Source organism: Balaenoptera physalus, assembly GCF_965194825.1.
Source record: "Balaenoptera physalus genome assembly, chromosome: 10".
Lineage (NCBI taxonomy): Eukaryota > Metazoa > Chordata > Mammalia > Artiodactyla > Balaenopteridae > Balaenoptera > Balaenoptera physalus.
The window spans coordinates 46,474,879-46,494,989 of record NC_138889.1 but is presented as its reverse complement, the minus strand read 5'-3'; the positions used below and the strand labels follow the sequence as shown (position 1 = coordinate 46,494,989).

Genomic DNA, 20,111 nt, shown 5'->3' with positions numbered 1-20,111 from the left:
TTTTAATAATAACATGATCTGATTGACTCCATAGAGTTTTCTTCCTAAAGTAACAACAGGAGCAACAGTGGAGGAAGACCCCCACTAGGGGTCTGTTGCGGAAGTCTAGATGAGAGATGACTGGGGCTAGGATTAGATGAATACTGGTGAAGCAGCTGGATTCATGATATATTTTGATTGCAGAGCCAGTAGAACTTACTGGTGGATTGGATGCAAAATGTGAAAGAAAAGGCAGAGTGAAGTGCCAGAGGTACACCAAAAATCTACAAGACAGCTGTTCAAACCATTACAGAAGGTGGGAGAATATCTTGGTGCTCAACTGGGGACAATGATGTGAATAAGAAGCAGATGATATAATCAGAGGGTAGTAACTTCAAAAGAGAACACCCAGTGATTTATGATGTCAGAGCAAAGGTCCATCCTTCCTTTCTGACTCCATGAGTCCCTATGTGACTCATTCCTACTTCCCCATGAAGTGGATTTTTCTCTGGTTTTAGGACAAGGGGTATCATCAAGTAAAAATAGGTGTCAGGTAAGATGGAATAGAGAAAGGGCTGTCAGAAGGAAGATCAAAAATCTCGAGAGATTTATTCATAATCTAATGATAGGGAAAGTACACAGGGACTGAGGATGTAAATGAGGATAGAGGATGAGAGTGTTGGAAGAAAAAGCATGAGTGGTCCCCTGATCCTAGCACTATTATGTACAAGCTATCATGGAAAATAGGCTGAAGGTACATGTTAATTATAAGGGATGAGAAATACTGGATAGGAAAACATGGCTTAAAAGCCAAATAAATATAACTTACCAACGCCAAGGTACCACCTGGAATGTTAGCATCATGGTACACACACCCTGTATTGATAGGAGGACATGGGTGGCAGTCCTCTCTCTGTTTTACACTTTAACTTGGTGGATCTTTTCTAATTTCTACATTTACTGTTGAGTAGAGTAATTGTGACATCAGGAGGAAATCATCCAATCATGGTTTTCTGCTTTTCTTTTAAAATTTCTTCTCACTTACTTTTATTAGTCTTTTACACTTTTCACACTATACTCCTGTCTCACTTCTCACCTGCTCTATGTGTTATGGTTTATGGTACAATATACTAACATTCTCACATCTTAAGTTTGAAACTAATTTTGGGCAGTTTTTAGACCCAGGATTTTAGAAATACTCAATTGGAATGTATTTTTTGTCATGAATCTCAGCCACCATGACATTAACTTTTCACTTTTTTGGAAAGAAAATGTTGCTATCTCGATGACCAGATCATCCTATCACCTTGTGACATCATTAATGGCATCATGTCTATATCTGTACAGTGAGCATAGATCCCTCTTTTATGAAAGATAATGCAACATCTTCAGGGAAAATGTGAAATTTGACACTAGATATTATTTCTTCTCTATTAAATCTTAATTATTAGTATGTTTATTAAGAAACTTACATATATTGCTTTATTAGTACACAAGTCACACTTTGTTTTCAAACCTTACTGTGATCCATCTGATAGGATTTGGACTTTGAAGTTACAAGATTGCCTTTTCTAGGATGTGAGAGGAGAAGGGAAAGAAAGATTATATAAGAACAATTTAACTTCACTAATGGAGAAGATAGTGAGATCCTGTCATGTTAGAGACCCTGAATACTGAGCAGATCAAATGTGTTAAATACTTTTACTGAGATTGATTTTCCAATACTAAAAGTTTCCTATACAGTTTTGTTTTTTTGTTTTTTTTGTTTTTTTATTTATTTATGGCTGTGTTGGGTCTTCGTTTCTGTGCGAGGGCTTTCTCTAGTTGTGGCAAGTGGGGGTCACTCTTCATCGCGGTGCGCGGGCCTCTCACTATTGTGGCCTCTCTTGTTGCAGAGCACAGGCTCCAGACGCGCAGGCTCAGTAGTTGTGGCTCATGGGCCTAGTTGCTCCGTGGCATGTGGGATCTTCCCAGACCAGGGCTCGAACCCGTGTCCCCTGCATTGGCAGGCAGATTCTCAACCACTGCGCCACCAGGGAAGCCCTCCTATACAGTTTTTAGCTTTGAAGGAAAGACTGAAAGGGGTTGGCATAAATCAAACAATGTTGCTTTGTTAAGTGTGCTTTGTAAGATGCAAATATCTTCTAAGATGCTAATAATTAGAAACTGTGATAGCAGCTTTCTTTTATATGCTTAATTGAGAAGATGAAATAATGAAATGACTCTGTGTCCATATTTTTACAAAGGTGAAAGGCTTGCTGAACCAGTTAACTGGACTATTTACAATGGATTGCCAAGATAAAGATTGCAGATGCCACCTATTAAGGCAGCGACAACCTTCACATTTAAGGTAATACTGCTCCTTCTTAGAACTTCTTACATTTAATTACCTATTCAATATTTGCCTTCTCACTGTTGTAGGCTTCCTAAAGGCAAGGACCATATCTTCAAAATTTTTCACAATGTCTGGAATGCTATAGCCTCGTTGAATGAACGAATAATCTAATTTTAATTTGGGAATATTAATCAAGTTGGGAAACTGTGCTAATTAATAGACTGATCTCTTCTATTAGTCAACATATAATTAGCTATAAAAATTGAGATAGGAGTAGGAAAAAACAAATTTCGCAAATAACTTAGTCATTTTTTTTTTTAACATGTATAGATGGGAGAGACCCAGAAGAATTGAGTAATTCCCCCAAATGGCCAAAACCCTCACCTTAAATACCATCTTTAGCTAAAGACAAAAGGGGGAAGTAGTTTGGGACTTCAAAGGGGAGGAAAGTAATTCACATGGAGATAGAAAGCAGATGTGTAGTAAAAAAAAAAGTTTGCTGAGCCAGGCAGAGACAATGGGACACAGAGAGGAATTTTAACAGATTTTTCCAGGTTCCTTCCAGTGTACCACACCTATTCATCCTATAGTTATCTACTTGATAGCTCCATTCCTGCAACAGGTCCTCTAACTACCTTCTTTTAGGCAGTTAGGAGGAAGATCAAAGTTTACTCCTGAGTCTTTGGGGCCTTGATTATTTTCATCTAGAAATAGTACGTATGCCAAAGAGACATTTTGAGGTGGCAAATTTTGCTCTACTACAGTCCTGCCTTTGAAACTTCTTCTAAGAGATTTCACAGTCCAGAAGTTGTGTTGATAGATTGCTTTATCTCACTGAGCCAGTTTCTTAGTTCTGACAATAGGTCAGGTCAGTTACTCATTTCAGGAGGCAGTGATTCAAGTGGGCTCTCAAAGTTAACCCTATAGGGTGCAAGCAATCAGGTATTTACTAAGACGCATTTCTATGGAGACAAAAGAAAAACAAAGGTTCATGGTTGGAGCAAATTGTAAACCCAGTGTCTGAGTCCTGAGAGTTGCCAGTGGAGAAGATTTCTAGATCTTAAGGTCGAAGCATCTTTTGTAGTTTGAAATGTCTCTGATGATGTCATCAGGTGTTCAGGTAAACTTTCTGAGTGGCTTACAAAGTGACAGGCACAGAGATTGTCTAAACATGGGCTATTGTGGTGATCTCTCTTAAGTTTATATCAAGTTGTTCAGCTATAGTTCTAAATGATTCCAAGTCAAAAGGGGGAGAAAAATTGGAAACATTAGTTTGAACAGTCGTTGCCAAATATTTGAGGAGACTAGAAGAATTCAGAACCCAGTCCAGTTTTTAGGTGGAAGAACAAAACTTCAAAGATGATTGATAGAACTCAAATCTAATATCCATAACTGTGTATTACAGTTTTTGCTGAAACACAATTTTTTCTCTTTAAAATCACCCTCATTTCTACCAAAGAAAGCCAAATTAAAACTAATTTGTTTGCAAAATAAGTTTAGTTTCACTCAAATTGGCCTGATTATTTACTTAAGTCCAGCAAGAATAGCAACTGGCAGTGGAAGCATGGAGTCTTAACCATTGGACCACCAGGGAAGTCCCAGACTGAATTTTTAATAGCTCTCAAGGCCAGCAAGCCAGGCCAAGTATTTGCCATCACACTTGCATGTAATACCTATAGATTTGGGTGAATTTCTCTCTTCTTGAGGTTCCCAAAATATCCTGAGGTTCTTGCATCTGCCAGGAAATGACCATTCTTACTCACCTGGTAAGGCTGCTGGGAACACTGTAAGTAAGCAAGGTACCAGGCTGGTTTTCTAAGGGGCTTTATATCTTCATAAAGTCAATCTTAGTTCCTTAAAGCTGTCTGGTCATATCTGATTCAACGCATATTCTCAAATATTGCCTTCCAGTCAAAGCCTTGTTAATGTAAACAGTGTTTCCAATTGTGTCCTGTTACAAGGAGAGCAGATTATTAGTGACTTTATGTAAATACAAAGGTATTATACAAGAGTATAATTTACCAAATTGCTGTATGTCATTACACAAGAGGAAAGGTTTCCTCGTATCTGAAAATGAAAGATTAAAAAACCAGTAATATTTCAAATGAAAAGTCATAAAAATTATAATAATATTCGTCAGTTCATTTAATCATTAATGTAATTGATTCTTGTTGATCTTGATCTGTTGTTAGCAGTTTTAGGAAGCCATCAGTTTTTCAATTAGAGTTCTGTAATTTGTTACCCAGTTCAGTAGTATGGTCTGAAAGTTATCAGAAACCTATATTTCTTCTACAAAATTTTTGAAGGAAAAACCATCAAATACATTTATCAACAATTGCAGTGCAAGAAAAAGAAATTAGACTCTCCTGGCAACTTTTTAGGAGCAAAGAAAAGTGCCTTATCTAAGATTATCAGGGCCTCAGACAATGCAGTGAAGATTGGGGGTATAACTGTTATTGAAAAAAGTTCATGTGCCTGATACACAGTGAGGCCAAATAAACTGAAACGTCAGAATTTTGGAGCAGAGAAAGGTTTATTGTAGGGCCAAGCAAGGAGAATGGGTGACTCGTGCTCAAAAACACCAAACTCCCCAATTGTTTGGGGGGAGAAGTTTTTATACGTAAAATTTGGGGTGAGGGCTGCAGGGTGTGTGACTTTGTTCTGTTTGGTTGGTGGTGAGGTAACAGGGCAGTGCTCCAGGACTCTTGCTCTCAGCCTGAAGTTGCCGTCCTCTACCTGGGTGGGGGCCTTAGTTTTTCAGAAGAACTCAAAGATATTGCTATATATATTCCCTCAAGAGGAACCAGGACCCTGCCCGAAGGCTGCACTGTTGTTTCTTGACTGCTCCTCCGTAGTTTCTGTATTCCTTCCCTTCCCTGATTAGCAACTGTTTGAACCTGCCCTTTGGAACTCAGGGAAGGTCAAGGAGGCTGAATGAAGCCAATTTCCTACAAACAAGAAATGAGTGACACAGAAAGGATTTGTACTGGGGAACCCCACAGGGTCCTTCTCAGTTTCATAACCAGAGATGTACTATCTTGTTCATATTCCACCCAGTAGGCACCTTTGCTCTGGCTGCAAAATTGCTTTTGGTTGGATAGGAGGAATCCAGTCATGAATTGCTAAAGATTTCCTCCAGGGTAAAATGGATGGATAATGGTGTCCTATTTACAAGTACTGCCTTGTAAACCTTTTAATCACTTTTAAAAAGAAATGCTGGGGTAAACGTGATAGGAGGGGGAGGTTAGGGAGGATGACATTTGTTGAGAAACCACCATGGGTTAGGGTGCAAGGCACTTTCAGTGGTTAATCTTATTAATTTGAACCTACAACATTCTAGTGAGATAGGGAAAAACCCCAGTTACAGAAGAAGAAACTGACAATTTCAGTAATTTGGAGACTTGTTTGGGTAAAGGAAGACAAAAGAGCCCAATCCTATCAGTTCTGAGGTTGTATGTGGTTAGGAAACTAATGTGTTATCAGAGAGCAGCCAGGACCAGAAAGGCTGCCCAAGTGTCACCGGTTATAAATTAGTCAGAATCTGGCAGCAGAGCAATAAACAGGGAAGAAAAAGCTGGAGTTAAATGCATCTGGCAACTCCTAGAATGAGGCTGGTAAGTAGAGTTCTTTAGGGAACAAGCAGGGACATTTTCAGCAGTCCCCACCCCCACCCCCACCCCACCCCACCCCCCACGCCGAAAGCACACTTTGTCCAGGATCAACAGATTGGACGTTGCCTGCCAGCAAGCAGAACGTGTCCTCCTCCTGCAGGGCTTCCTCTCTCCCCTCGAAGCCCCCCGGGGATCGCAGAAGCCAGGAGTTTGGGGCAGGTTTCCATTCGCCTCTGGACCCACCTGGAGGGCAGAGGCAGGGCTTTGAGGAAGGTCCGCGGAGGCCACGGTCTGCGGCAACCTGGGCGTTCCCCGCGTTCCCGGGCGCGCGCTCTCTGTTCGCCCTCATTCCCGAGGCTCGCTCCGGTAGCCGGCGCCTCCTGCTCAGTCCCGAGGAAGCCATGGCCAAGTCCAGGGGTCGTCTGTACCTTGGGATGTGCTTGGCTGCAGCGCTGGCATCTTTCCTGGGTGGATTTATGGTGGGTAAGTGTACCGACCCCTTCCCCGGATCCCTCCAGCCTCCCCGGAGAAAAGCGGGAGAACCTGGGGCTGAAGAGCTGGGCTGCAGCGCTGGGCGCCGGGCCGGCTGAGCTCCGCCAATTTCAGCAGAACTGGAAACTGAGTGGAATGCATTTCGACCTTCCTAATAAAGTTGCCAGAAATTCAAATTTATTAAATGCTCGCTGAGTTCAGGGTACCGTTAAGGGCTGTTGTGAAGACAATTTAGAGTTGCCACTATCCGCAGGGGTCAAAAAGATGATTTCATTTCCAAGACCATTAATGAGTCAAAACTTTCAACCGCCCTTCTGTAATCATTTATTACATAAATATTTGTCGAATGCTCCCTGTGTGTCAGGCACTGTGCTACGAACTTAACCCCCATGGGAGAACAAGAAAGATAAAGACCCCGTGCCTTGATGCATAGCTCATGGGAAAATGAACAGAATAGCCCTCATTTAAAACTCGTTTAACCAACTCAAAGTTACACATCAGAATTTGAAGGTTTTCTGCATTTGGTATGAAGTTTTTGTAAAGCTCACCATGATCTGTTTCTTAGGTAAGGGCTTTTTTTTTTTTTTTTTTTCCCTTCTTCCCCTTTGGCTTCTAGTTTTTATAAAAGTCAAAAGCAATTTCTTGTGTATGTAGTATGCATATATGTATGTATTCTCCTCCCAGGCTGGCTTAGTAAGCCTCTCAAAGAAACAGCCACTTCAGTGGACACTCACCAAAATCTAAGGTGGAAACTGGTATCTGAGATGAAAGCTGAAAATATTAAATCATTTCTTCGGTAAGTTTGTTTTGTATACTTGATCATAAAAATAGTGTTTAAAATATTGCAGAGTGAGAACTGTATGAAAACTGATTTTATTCATGTGGGTAATCTTTGTGTGAAATTATACGATATCACATTAATTCATGGTAGTTTAAATGTTCCTTTATTCCACTCTTAGAGTAAAATCTACTTGAATGTTGAAGGAGCCTTTCTTCCCCAACTTCATCTGCAGAAGAAGTATCTGGTTGCCTTATTAAGAGATGTTTCAACTTCATGTACTTTGGACTGCAACTCAATGTTATTCTTTGTTCCCTGTGCCTGGGTTTAATCAGGAATTTAATTTAAATGTCATATTCTGCCAGGAAGAGTAAGATGGTTGCAAACTCTGATTTAGAGGAAAGGAGATTAAAGTTTCAGATTCTGTCCTCTACAAATTAAACCTTTATCCCGTGTTGCAAATTTAAGTAACACAAATAGGACAAAGTGAAAGCAAAAGGATCAGTGCAAACCCACCAGTCTCTTAGCAAGAGAAGGAGTGACATTCATTCAGGGGAGTGGTTATGAATTCCTTGAAGGCAGTTATGACATTTATTTCTATATTCCGACTCTTTCAAAGGAGTATCATTAAAAAATTTTTTACTGAATCATAATTTACATAAAATAAACTGCATCCGTATAAAGCCTACGATTTGAGAGTATTGACAGATGCACTATATACTCAGCAAACCACCTCCTCAATTAAGATACAGAAAATTTACATCATGCCTTTGCAGTTTATTCCTCCCTTCAACTCCCTTCCTTTGGACTCCTTTATATTTTCTAGAACTTTATATAAATAAAATCATACAGTATGTGCTTTTTTGTGTCTTTCACTCAGCATGATGAATGATTTTGGAATTCATCCAGGTTGTTGCATGTATCTGTAGTTTATTGCTCTTTATTGCTGAGTAGTATTCTATTGAATGGAGAGACTCCAATATGTAGTTGATGGATCTCGGGTTGTTTTTAGTTTTTGATTATTGTGAACAAAGTTGCTATGAGCATATGTTTACATATGATTTCATTTCTTTTTGAATGGCTGTGTTGGATGATAAGCACGTGTTTTAACTTTTTAAGAAAATGACAAACAGGTTTCAAAAGTGGTTGTACCATTTTACATTCCTACCTTAGTATTGTCAGTTGTTTTCATTTTAACCATTTTAGTGGGTGTGTACTAGTATCTCCATTGTGGTTTTAATTTGCATTTTCTTTTTTTTTTTAACATCTCTATTAGAGTATAATCGCTTTACAATGGTGTGTTAGTTTCTGCTGTATAACAAAGTGAATCAGCTATACATATACATGTATCCCCATATCTCCTCCCTCTTGTGTCTCCCTCCCACCCTCCCTATCCCACCCCTCTTCTCATGCACTTATTGGACATTTGTATAGCTTCTTTTATAGGGTCTCTGTTCAATTTTTTTTTTCATTTTTAAATTGTTTTGATTTATTATTGAGTATAGGAGTTCTTTATACATTCTTTTGTCAGACATTTTTGTGAATATTTTCTTCTGTTCTATGGTTGGCTTTTTTGTTTGCCTAGTGGAGTTTTTGAAGGGCAGAGATTTTTAATTTCGATAAACTCCAGTTGAACAATCTTTTGTCTTATGTTTCATACTCTGTGTCCTATCTAGGCTTATGAGAAGTTGTGAAGATTTTCTTATATTATTTTTTTTTTAGAAGTTTTGTAATTTTAGCTTGCACATTTAGGTCAATGATCCACTTCAAGTTAATTTTTGTGTGTGGTATGATGTAAGAGTTGATGATTTTTTAAATACAATTATTTAATTATTCCTGCAAGATTTGTTTAAAAACTTTTCTTTCCCTGTTGAATTGCCTTGGTACTTGGTCCAAAATCACTTGATCATAAATCCATGGCCTGTTTTTTGGATTTTATATTTTCTTCTATTGATCTATTAATCTATATATCTCAGTACCACACTATCTGGTTTAGTCTAGCTTAATAGTAAGTCTGAAAATCAGGTAGAGTTAATCCTACAAATTTTTCTTTTTAAAAATTGCTTTGACTGTTTTAAGTCATTTGCATATCCAAATAAATTTTAGAATCAACTTCTCAGTTCCTACCAAAAAAAAAAGCCTGCTGGAACTTTGATTAAAATTGCATTGAATCTGTAGATGAATTTGGAAGAGTCTTTCAGTCTCTTCATTCATCATAGGGATGTACTACAGTTTAACTTTTCACCCACTGAGGGACGTTTGTTTTGCTTCCACTTGTTGGCTATTATGAATGAAGCTGCCATTAACATTCATGTACAACTTTTATGTAATCATAGGTTTTCATTTCTCTGGGATAAATACCCCAGAGTGAAAATTGCTTGTTTGTAGGAAAAGTACACTTTTAGTTGTTGAAGAATCTGCCAAATTATAGTATGGCTATATCATTTTATATTTTTCATTGGCGTTATTACTCTTTTTAATTTTACCCATTCTGACAGGTGCATAGAGATACCTTATTATGGTTTTAATTTACATTCCCTAGTACCTAATGATATTGAACATCTTTTCCTGTGCTTATTCACCATCTGTATACCATCTTCAGTGAAATGTCTGTTCATGCCTTTGACCTATTCTCTATTTGGATACTTTTTTTTTTTTTCTACTGAGCTTTGAGGGTTCTTTATATTTTCTATATACAAGTCTTTTGTTGGCTTTGTGGTGTACAGATATTTTTCCTAGTCTGTTATTTGTCCTTTCACACCTTAATTGGGTTGTTTGCACATCAGAAGTGTTTAATTTTTTTTTTTTTTTTTTTTTGGCTGTGTTGGGTCTTCTTTGTGGTGCACGGGCCTCTCATTGCAGTGGCTTCTCTTGTTGCGGAGCATGGGCTCTAGGTGTGTGGGCTTCAGTAGCTGTGGCACGCAGGCTCAGTAGTTGTGGCTTGTGGGCTCTAGAGCATGGGCTCAGTAGTTGTGGCACATGGGCTTAGTTGCTCCGTGACATGTGGGATCTTCCTGGACTAGGGCTCGAACCCGTGTCCCCTGCATTGGCAGGTGGATTCTTAACCCCTGGGCCACCAGGAAAGTCCCAGAAGTGTTTAATTTTAATAAGGTCTAATTTATCAATTTTTCATTCTATAGATCATGCTTTTGGGTTCATGTCTAAGAACTCTTTGTCTAGCCCTAGATACCTTTTCTCCTCTTTTTACCCCCAAATTTTATAGTTTACATTTTACAATATATTTTGTGATTCATTTTAGAGTTAATTTTTGCATAAGGTGTAATGCTTGGTTGAGGGTCATTCTTTTTTTACCTGTGGATGTCCAGTTGCTCTAGCCCCATTTGTTGAAAGGCTGTCCATTGCTTTTGCTCCTTTGTCAGTAATCAGTTGGGCATATTTGTGTGAGTCTCTTTGAGTTCTCTGATGCTCTGCTGATCTATGCGTCTACTCCCTGCCAGTACCATGCTGTCCTGATTACTGAAGTTATGTAGTAAGCCTTAACAATGCATAGGATGATTCCTCCCACTTTATTTTTCTATATCATTTGCCTATTCATATAAAATATAGAATAAATATATCTATATCTAGAAAAATCCTTGATGAGATTTTGACAAGAATTGCTTTAATCTTACAGAGCAATTTAGGGGCACTTCGCATTTTTACTCTGTCTCGACTTTCCATCCATGATTATGGTACATCTCTACAATTATTTAGGTCTTCCTTTATCAACATTTTGCAATTTTCAGGATGCAGATCTTGTATATGTATTGTTACCTTTACATGGAAGTATTTCATTTTCTTTGCAGCAGATGTAAAATCATATGGTGTTTAATTTCAGTTTTCACATGTTTGTTGCTAGTATATAGAAATACTCTTGATTTTGCATTCTGTGGCTTGTCTAAACTCATGTGTTAGTTCTAGGAGTTTTTGTAGATTCATTAGGATTTACTTCCTATGTAGAAAATCAGGCCATCTTCAAATAGGGACCATTTTATTTCTCTGTTTTCAAACTGTATGCCATATATATATGTGTATATATATATATATATATATATGTGTATATATATATATATGTATATATATATATATATATGTATATATATGTGTCCTTATTGTGCTGATTGTAATTACAGTACTGCATTGAATAAAAGTGATGAGAGCAAACATTCTTTCCCTATGTCTGATCTTAGTGGGAAAGCACTCAGAGTTTCCCCATTAAGTGTGATGTTGTATGTAGATTTTTTGTAGATATTCTTTACTGAGTTAAGGAAACGTCCCTCTATTCCAAGATTGCTAAGAGGTTTGTTGTTTTTTTTTTAAATCATGAATGGGTATTAAATATTGTGTCAACTGGAAAAAAAAAAAAAGCACAACATGAGAGAGCTGTGAGTTCAGTGTTATCTGGGGACTTACAGAGGACTATACCCAGGAGACATTCTCTCAGATAGCTCTTTGTAACTTCTCCCAAGAGGCGGAGGTGGGGATGGGTGGAGGTCCAGGTCCGTATATATATGATTTTAGTGAAGGGGGTGCATGCAATCAAGCACACATCTTGGTACACGGTTGCTACTAGTAACAAGAAGGTTGCTGCTAGTCACAAGGAGCAGATATCTCCATGAATAATTTTAGTGCTTTTCTATGTATGAGAAGATACAAGAAATTGGGTAAATAAAATTTTCTCCTGAAAATATCTAACTATCTGAAGGCCTGTTCTGCCAGTTTTTCCCAGAGCATAGAGTATCTCATTCCTGATCTCCAACCCTGAATTCCTTTCAGAGTGTGTTGGAGGTCAGTAAATGCAGTGACTAATGAGCTAATCCTTGTAGAACCAGATGGCCAGTGACACACTTTAGTTGGCAGTTGTAAAATGGTTTTGCTCTCAAAATCTTGGCTCCCTGTACACCAATGCCAAGATTAGATACAGAGACAGAGTTTTGGAGGAGAAAGAAAGGGTGGCTTTATTCTTTGCCAGGCAAAGAGGGGAACACAGCAGGCTAACACCTCAAGAAATGTGTCCCCCTCCCTGGGGAATAGGGAGAGGTCTTACAGTCAGGGCTCCTGGTCAGGGGTATGCTATAAGGATCAAGGCAGTAACAGTCCTGCATTCTTCTTTCTTCTGCAGAGTTTCAAAAGGGTGGGGTTGCTGACAAGATTAGGATGTGTGCAGGGCCTCAGGTGGTTTCCTGGCTGCTCCTCCTTTGATTTGCAACTGTTGGAATCTGCCCTTTGGAACTCGGGGAATGTCATGGAGGCTGGAGTCTTGCCTACAAGAAATGGGAGACAAAAAGGCCTCCGTGCCTGGGAGCCCATAGGGCCCCGCTCAGTTTCAGTTTTTCTGCATCAATTTATATGATTATATGACTTTTCTTCTTTTCTGCTTTAGCTGATTAGTATGGTGATTCCTTTATTTCTTCACTGACTTTTTTGGGGGGATCAAATTCTGTCAAGAATAGTGTTACAATCTCCTCCAGGAATGTGAAATTGTCTATTTTTCCCATTAATTCTGTTAATTTTTGCATTATGTATTATGAAACTCATTTATTAGACATATACACATTAATATTATGTCTTCAGGACAGAACTAACCTTTTACCTTTGTGAAATATTCTTTATCTTTGGTAATAATCTCTATATTTAAGCATATTTTATTTGGTATAAATTAAACCACATCAGCTTTCTTATACTTACATTTGCATGATACGTATTCTTCCATCCACTTACTTTTAAAATGTACCTTCTATAGAGAGCATGTAATTGCCACTTACTATTTTATTAATTTTGGAATCTGTGCCTTTTAATTTGAGCATTTAGTCTGGTAACATATAATGTAACTTGATATGGTTAAACTTAGGCCAACTCCTTTACTGTTCTCTGTTTGCTCCCTTTATTTCTGTTCCTTTACTTCTCATTTTCTGCTTTTTTTTTTTTTTTTGGTAGTGGGGAGAGTATTTTAAATTTTATTTCATTTCAATTTATCTTTCGGCTATAACTCTTTGCATTGATTCTTTTTTCTTTTCTAGCAGTTACTCTAGAGATTACATTATACTTGTCTAACATTTCACTGTATTTTTAAAGTTACTACTGTACCATTTAACATAAAATGCAGAAAACTCACATTTCTGTATGTCCATTTACCGTCTTTCTATCATCCTTTATATGATAGTTGTTGAAATTATCATATACACATACAATATAAACCTCACAAAACAATGTTATAATTTTTTCTTTGAACAGTTGTACCTATTGAAAGCCAATTAAGAGTTAAATATCTGAGAAATGTAAAATACTATTTTTTTATTGTTTCCAGTATCTTTATTTGTTTCTGAAAATTTAGGTTATCCTGTGGTATATCTATTTAGTCTGAATAACTTTCTTAAGCATTTCCTGTTATGTCGGGTCTGGTGTTGACAAATTCTTTTAGTTTTCCTTTGTCTATAACACATTTATTTCATCTTAATTCTTGAAGAAAATTTTTCTTGGATATAGATTTCTAAGATCACCTTGTTTTTCCTCCTTTCAGAGCTTTAAATATTTTTTTTTTTACTGTCATCTGGCTGGTAGTGGCATCCGATGAGCAGTCCACAGTTATTTAAGTTATATAACATATGTCATTTTTGTCTTTAATTTTAAGCAGTTTAATATGTGCCTAGGCATAGTTTTCTTCAAATTTATTCTATTTAAGGCTCTCTGAGCTTTTAATTTTTATTTTATTTTTGGCCACACCACATGGCATGCAGGATCTTAGTTCCCCAACCAGGGATTGAACCCTTGCCCCCTGTGGTGGAAGCGTGGAGTCTTAACCACTGGACCACAAGGGAAGTCCTCTCTGAGCTTTTTGACTTTGTAAACTTTTGTCTTTCACTACTTTAGGAACACTACTTTTTGTTCATTATTTCTTTTTTTTTTGGAAATATTTATTTGTTTGTTTGTTTGTTTATTTATTTGGCTGCTCCGTGTCTCAGTTGCGGCATGCAGGATCTTTTAGTTGCAGCATGTGGACTTCTTAGTTGTGGCACGCAAACTCCCAGTTGCTGCATGCATGTGAGATCTAGTTCCCCAACCAGGTATCAAACCTGGGCCCCCCACACTGGGAGTGTGGAGTCCTACCCACTGGACCACCAGGGAAGTCCCCTGTTCATTCTTTCTTGAAAATTTTCTGCATCATTCTTTCTCTTCTATCCTTTTGAGACTCCAATTAAACCCTAGAATCAAATGAACAAGGTGAAGTTCATATGGTGTAGTATATTTCCTCCCCATCTGTCCTGTGATTTGATGTGATCACAAAGTTCCATCTTACTTTCGATGGATGAACTATAGCAAGCTGAAGTTGAGGAATGAAAACAGCTATACTCTTCTTAGAAATTTGAGCTGACTTATGACTGAGGCACATAGGTATCAGGAAGCTAAATCAAAATGTTTGTTTTGAGATGTTTGTTTGGAGATATAAGAAAAGAATCTATAGGCAGTAGGGTGGATGTCATTTGAAGAAAGACGCATTCTATATTTCTCATGCAATACATGAAAATAACCAGTTGTCTTATCAAGTAAGACAGAATGCCTATATTTAAAAATGTGGGGAACCCCCTGGTGGTCCAGTGGTTAGGACTCAGTGCTTTCACTGCCGTGGCCCGGGTTCAATCCCTGGTCAGGGAACTAAGATCCTGCAAGCTGCTCGGAGTGGCCAAAAAAATAAATAAAATAAAACAAAATAAAAATGTGTAAAAGACCAGGTAAAATGTAAACACCGTTGAACTCTGTCTGCAGCATATCATAAAGTGTCCAGAAGAAATTACCTAGAAAATTATCAATACATGAGGTGCCAGAAGCAAAACTTGGTGATGCTCTTGACCAAACATTAAAATTTATGTCTGTTTATTTTCTCTCTCCTTTGCTTTAATGTATAATGTAGCATAAGGTGATAAGTTATGTATGAATAGTTTGCATGATGTTATCTTGTTAGAGTTGGCTTTTCTTTTCTTTACATCCAACTGAAGACAGAAGTTGCATACCAAGAATGATGACAAGAATCGAGGTAGAGTGAAATGCGTTGAATTAGAAGCCCAAGACTTTAGTGAGTGAAGAGGGAGTGATCCACATTTTTGACAGCACCTAGAAGGCATAGTAGGTGGTGACTTTTGGTATGAGTTTTAAAAGAGTTGTTATCTTTGAGAGAAGATAAAGGGAAAATATTTGAAAGAGCCCATGGAGAGTAAGAAGGACTCCTCCTCAATGATCATCTGGGCCTGAGGTATGTGGAAGCACGAGCAGGGTCCCCCGAAGAAACCAGTTAAGGCAAGGAAGTCAAGTAACCATTCAGGAACGGGCTGAGGAAATAGAATTGATTGATTATAGAATAGAGATTTATGACCAGTGAAAGAGGCTTCCAGGGAAAGGAAGGTTTCAAGATTGGTTTAAAGGGATTAATGTAGTGGGAAAAAGTTGATTTCTCCCCAGCCACTTCCTTGTTGACAGAGCCTCAACTGCTCATTTTCTCACTCCTTAAGGGGGACCTGTGTTCAGTGAGGGTTACCTTCCATCCAGCCCAAGAATCTGGTCTATAATCCAATCATTATAACTTCCTTCTGACAAAGGTTAGTTGGAGAAGGGGTATATGACCCTATTATGCCTGATGAAATGGGAGAAAAATTTAGCTGAGATCCTCTACAAAAAGTTTTCCTTTGTTAAGAGAAACACAAAAGAGGAAATAGCTGTTCTTGTTTGTACTTGCTTCTCCTGAATGTTGCAGCATGAATATATGATGCCTGGAGCTGCAGTGTCCCACTTGGGTCCATAAGGAGAAATTCAGTAAAGTTATTCCCTGTTGCTTTTTGTTTTCTGCACTTCTGTCTTTCATTTCAGTGGGTTGCCTAAAAGATGGGAGGCAAAACTTCATGGTTAATCCTCCATCTTAAATGAAGGAAATATACTCATTTTTCCCTAATTGTAAGAATATTATTTGTTCACTACAGAAAATAAAACAATAATGAATTATATGAAGTAGAATTTTATTTTTTAAATAAATTTATTTATTTGTTTGTTTTTATTTTTGGCTGTGTTGGGTCTTCGTTGCTGAGCGCGGGCTTTCTCTAGTTGCGGCGAGCAGGGGCTACTCTCTTCTTTGCGGTGCACGGGCTTCTCATTGCGGTGGCTTCTCTTGTTGCAGAGCACAGGCTCTAGGCGCACGGGCTTCAGTAGTTGTGGCATGTGGGCTCAGTAGTTGTGGCTCATGGGCTGTAGAGCACAGGCTCAGTAGTTGTGGCACACGGGCTTAGTTGCTCCGTGGCATGTGGGATCTTCCCGGGCCAGGGATCGAACCCATGTCCCCTGCATTGGCAGGTGGATTCTTAACCACTACGCCACCAGGGAAGCCCTGAAGTAGAATTTTAAATATCCCCACCCTCAATGGTTTTTCTATGCATGTAAAATAACTTCTGTTTACAAACACATTAATATTTTTTTTACAAATATTGTACAATTTTAAATATCAGTAACGTGCAGCTTTTTTTTTTTTTTTTTTTTTATAAAGAGGTGACCAGAAATTGGATGAGAGGAGAGAAGGTGTGGGCTGGGTTTTTTTGTTTGTTTGTTTGTGTTTTTTTAAATTAATTAATTAATTAATTTATTTATGGCTGTGTTGGGTCTTCGTTTCTGTGCGAGGGCTTTCTCTAGTTGCGGCGAGCGGGGGCCACTCTTCATCGCGGTGCGCGGGCCTCTCACTGTCGCGGCCTCTCTTGTTGCAGGGCACAGGCTCCAGACGCGCAGGCTCAGTAGTTGTGGCTCACGGGCCTAGTTGCTCCGCGGCATGTGGGATCTTCCCAGACCAGGGCTCGAACCCGTGTCCCTTGCATTGGCAGGCAGATTCTCAACCACTGCGCCACCAGGGAAGCCTTGCAGCTTTGATTTAATGGTATAGAAGTGGAAAGCTTCACAGAGGAGAATATGCTTGAAGAGTCCTAATGGGTGATTAATAGCTTACAGGTGGGGAAGGTGAATGACTAGGGGTGGTGATACAGGGAGATTCATGTAAATAGGATGATATTTATGTCTGAGAGAAGATCTTGTGCAAAGGCTAAAAATGGTGGTCATTTTAGGAGACCAATTAGCATATTAAATGATATAGAGTGAAGAAGTTTATAAGGTGAGTGGTGGGAAATGAAGCTGGAAAGGTGAAACAGTGGATTAGTTGAAAAAGGGCACAAATGCCATGCCTAGTGTGAACTTTATAATGTAGAAGATAGAAGGGTTTTAAAAGCAGTTGATCAAAATGATCAGATGAATGGTTTAAAAATAACATAATTTCTCAAGGTCAGACAACTGCAACTTTCAGACACTAGCCCTGGCATTTAATACTTAGGAAATTATGGACAAGGTATTTAACTACTCTCTGTTTCCTTATTTGCAAAACGGGGACATTGGCAGAAGGGTTGTGAGGATTGAATGAGAAAGCCCATGTGAAATACCTGGTCCAGTTCCTGGCATATAGTAAGTTTTCAATAAGTACTGGTTTTTCTTTACTGTCTGTCTTTTTTGGTTGTACTATGGTTGATTAAAAAACCAATCTACAAAAGTATCATTACCTTACTTATGGAGGGAGAGGGTTTGGGAAACTTTTTAAATATTATTTACCTCAAGCAAAGTGAATTTCATTCAGAACTATGTTTGTGAAGTCATTTAACTGTTCCAAATCATTTAGACCCAGAACCTAGAGAACATTGCTCAAATTCAGTTCAACAAACCTGTATTGTGTAATTCCTGGGTAACAGGCAAGTACTGAGCATTAGGGAATATACAAATAAAAATGCATGGGCTCTAGCTTCAATGAGATAAATAGACAACTGCGTACAATAGTATGAAAACAGCAGTAGAAGTTTATGTTAACAAGACTGCCCAACTGGTCTCTGGCAAACGTTATGATCTTTTTTCAGAATGTCCTCATTTCCTGTTAAGCAGCAAGAATTTAGCACCACTGCTGTAGAGGCATGCCATCCTTCCAGCGTGTTTTCTCATACCCGAACCTCTGCTGATTGAATGTGTTCACCATGGGATGTGTTCTTTTCTGTGGGAACATAGTGTGAAGCCTAAAATATGAGTTATGCATCTAGAATAGTTCTTAGGCACATTTTCTGAATATAGTCTTTAACTCCCCCTTTTATTTTCATTTTAGTTCGTTTACAGAGCTACCTCATCTGGCAGGAACAGAACAAAATTTGCTGCTGGCCAAGAAAATCCAAACCCAGTGGAAGAAATCTGGACTGGATTCAGCCAAGTTGGTTCATTATGATGTTCTCCTGTCTTACCCTAATGAGACAAATGCCAACTACATATCAATCACGGATGAACATGGAAATGAGGTGATTGTTTTACAATATTGTATTACTTTCAGGTGTATAGCAAAGTGATTCAGTTTTTTTAAAATATATATATATGTATTTTTTTTCAGGTTATTTTCCATTATAGGTTATTATAAGATATTGAATATTGTTCCCTGTTTTATACAGTAAATCTTTGTTGCTTATCTACTTTATATATAGTAGTGTGTATCTGTTAATCCTATACTCCTATTTTATCCCTCCCCCTCTTCCCTCTTTGGTAATCATAAGTTTATTTTCTATGTCTGTGAGTCTTTCTCTTTTGTATATAGATTCACTTATATTATTTTTTAGATTCCACATATAGGTGATATCATATATTTGTCTTTCTCTTTCTGACTTACTTCACTTAGCATGATATTCTCTAGGTCTACCCATGTTGCTGCAAATGGCAATTTCATTCTTTTTTATGGCTGAGCAATATTCCATTGTATATATAAACCACATCTTATTAAACCAACCGTCTGTTGATGGGCATTTGGGTTGTTTCCATGTCTTGGCTATTGTAAATAGTGAACATTTGGGTGTATGTACCTTTTTGAATTAGAGTTTTTGTCTTTTTTGGATATATGCCCAGGAGTAGGATTGCTGGATCATATGGTAGCTCTATTTTTAGTTTTTTAAGGAAGCTCCATACTGTTCTCCATAGTGGCTGTACCTATTTACATTCCCACTAACAGTGTAGGAGGGTTCCCTTTTCTCCCCACCTTTTCCAGCATTTGTTTTTTTAAATTTTTAATTTTTTTTGAAGTATAGTTGATTTACAGTGCTGTGCCAATCTCTGCTGTACAGCAAAGTGACTCAGTTATACACACAGAGACATTCTTTTTTTTATATTCTTTTCCATTATGGTTTTTTCAAGCATTTGTTGTTTGTAGACTTCTTGATGATAGCCATTCTTACCACTGTGAGGTGATACCTCATCGTGGTTTCCATTTACATTTCTCTGATGGTTAGCAATGTTGAGCATCTTTTCATGTGTCTGTTTGCCATCTGTATATCTTCTTTGGAGAAGTGTCTATTTAGGTCTTTCGCCCACAAAATGCATTATTCCTTAATAGCAATCCGAAATAATTCTAACTTCATGTGTTTCAATTCTTGCTAGATTTTCAATACATCATACCATGAGCCACCACCAGATGGATATGAAAATGTTAAAAATATTGTACCACCCTATAATGCCTTTTCACCGCAGGGCACACCAGAGGTAAAATAAAAGACATTTTTTATTCAACTCTTTAAACCTTTTTTAAGAAAACCTATGTAGAGGACTAAAACCAAGATTAGGTGGGTCATACATGCTAATTCATACTTGGATGCTTGATGCTATATACAGCCTTCCTAAAAAATAATTTTTAAAAAAGAAAAAGAAAAACATAAAGAAAATAAATACATGAAAATTGGACCCTGATTAGCAGATGCCACTCTTTGAAATAATTAAGAAACTGCTGAACATGGCTTTAATTCAGTAAGGGCAATAGGTGGTTTTCAAGCTTTTTTCCTTTGTTCATAGTCTGACTTTGTTACAGATTTATAGATCTGAATTT

General features: G+C 38.0%; 1 protein-coding gene and 1 pseudogene across 8 annotated transcripts in view; one reads left to right on the top strand and one right to left on the bottom strand.

Moving 5' to 3' along the window:
• The window catches only part of NAALAD2 (N-acetylated alpha-linked acidic dipeptidase 2), a 115,041-nt gene that overhangs the window by 50,222 nt on the left and 44,708 nt on the right, over positions 1-20,111 (top strand). For 4 of the 7 annotated variants that reach the window (XM_082409894.1, XM_082409891.1, XM_082409890.1 and 1 more), the window contains 5 exons: positions 2,226-2,329; positions 6,086-6,408; positions 7,102-7,213; positions 18,360-18,546; positions 19,670-19,771. In XM_082409894.1, the coding sequence (XP_082266020.1) occupies positions 2,265-2,329; positions 6,086-6,408; positions 7,102-7,213; positions 18,360-18,546; positions 19,670-19,771 (789 nt within the window). In that variant the 5' untranslated portion in view covers positions 2,226-2,264. Of the gene's footprint in view, positions 1-192; positions 296-2,225; positions 2,330-6,085; positions 6,409-6,438; positions 6,983-7,101; positions 7,214-18,359; positions 18,547-19,669; positions 19,772-20,111 lie in introns of those variants that run through there. The other 3 variants (XM_082409892.1, XM_082409896.1, XM_082409895.1) reach the window with 3 other exon arrangements.
• The window catches only part of LOC309636688 (mitochondrial import receptor subunit TOM6 homolog pseudogene), a 115,408-nt pseudogene that overhangs the window by 82,209 nt on the left and 13,088 nt on the right, over positions 1-20,111 (bottom strand). The window lies entirely within an intron of this gene.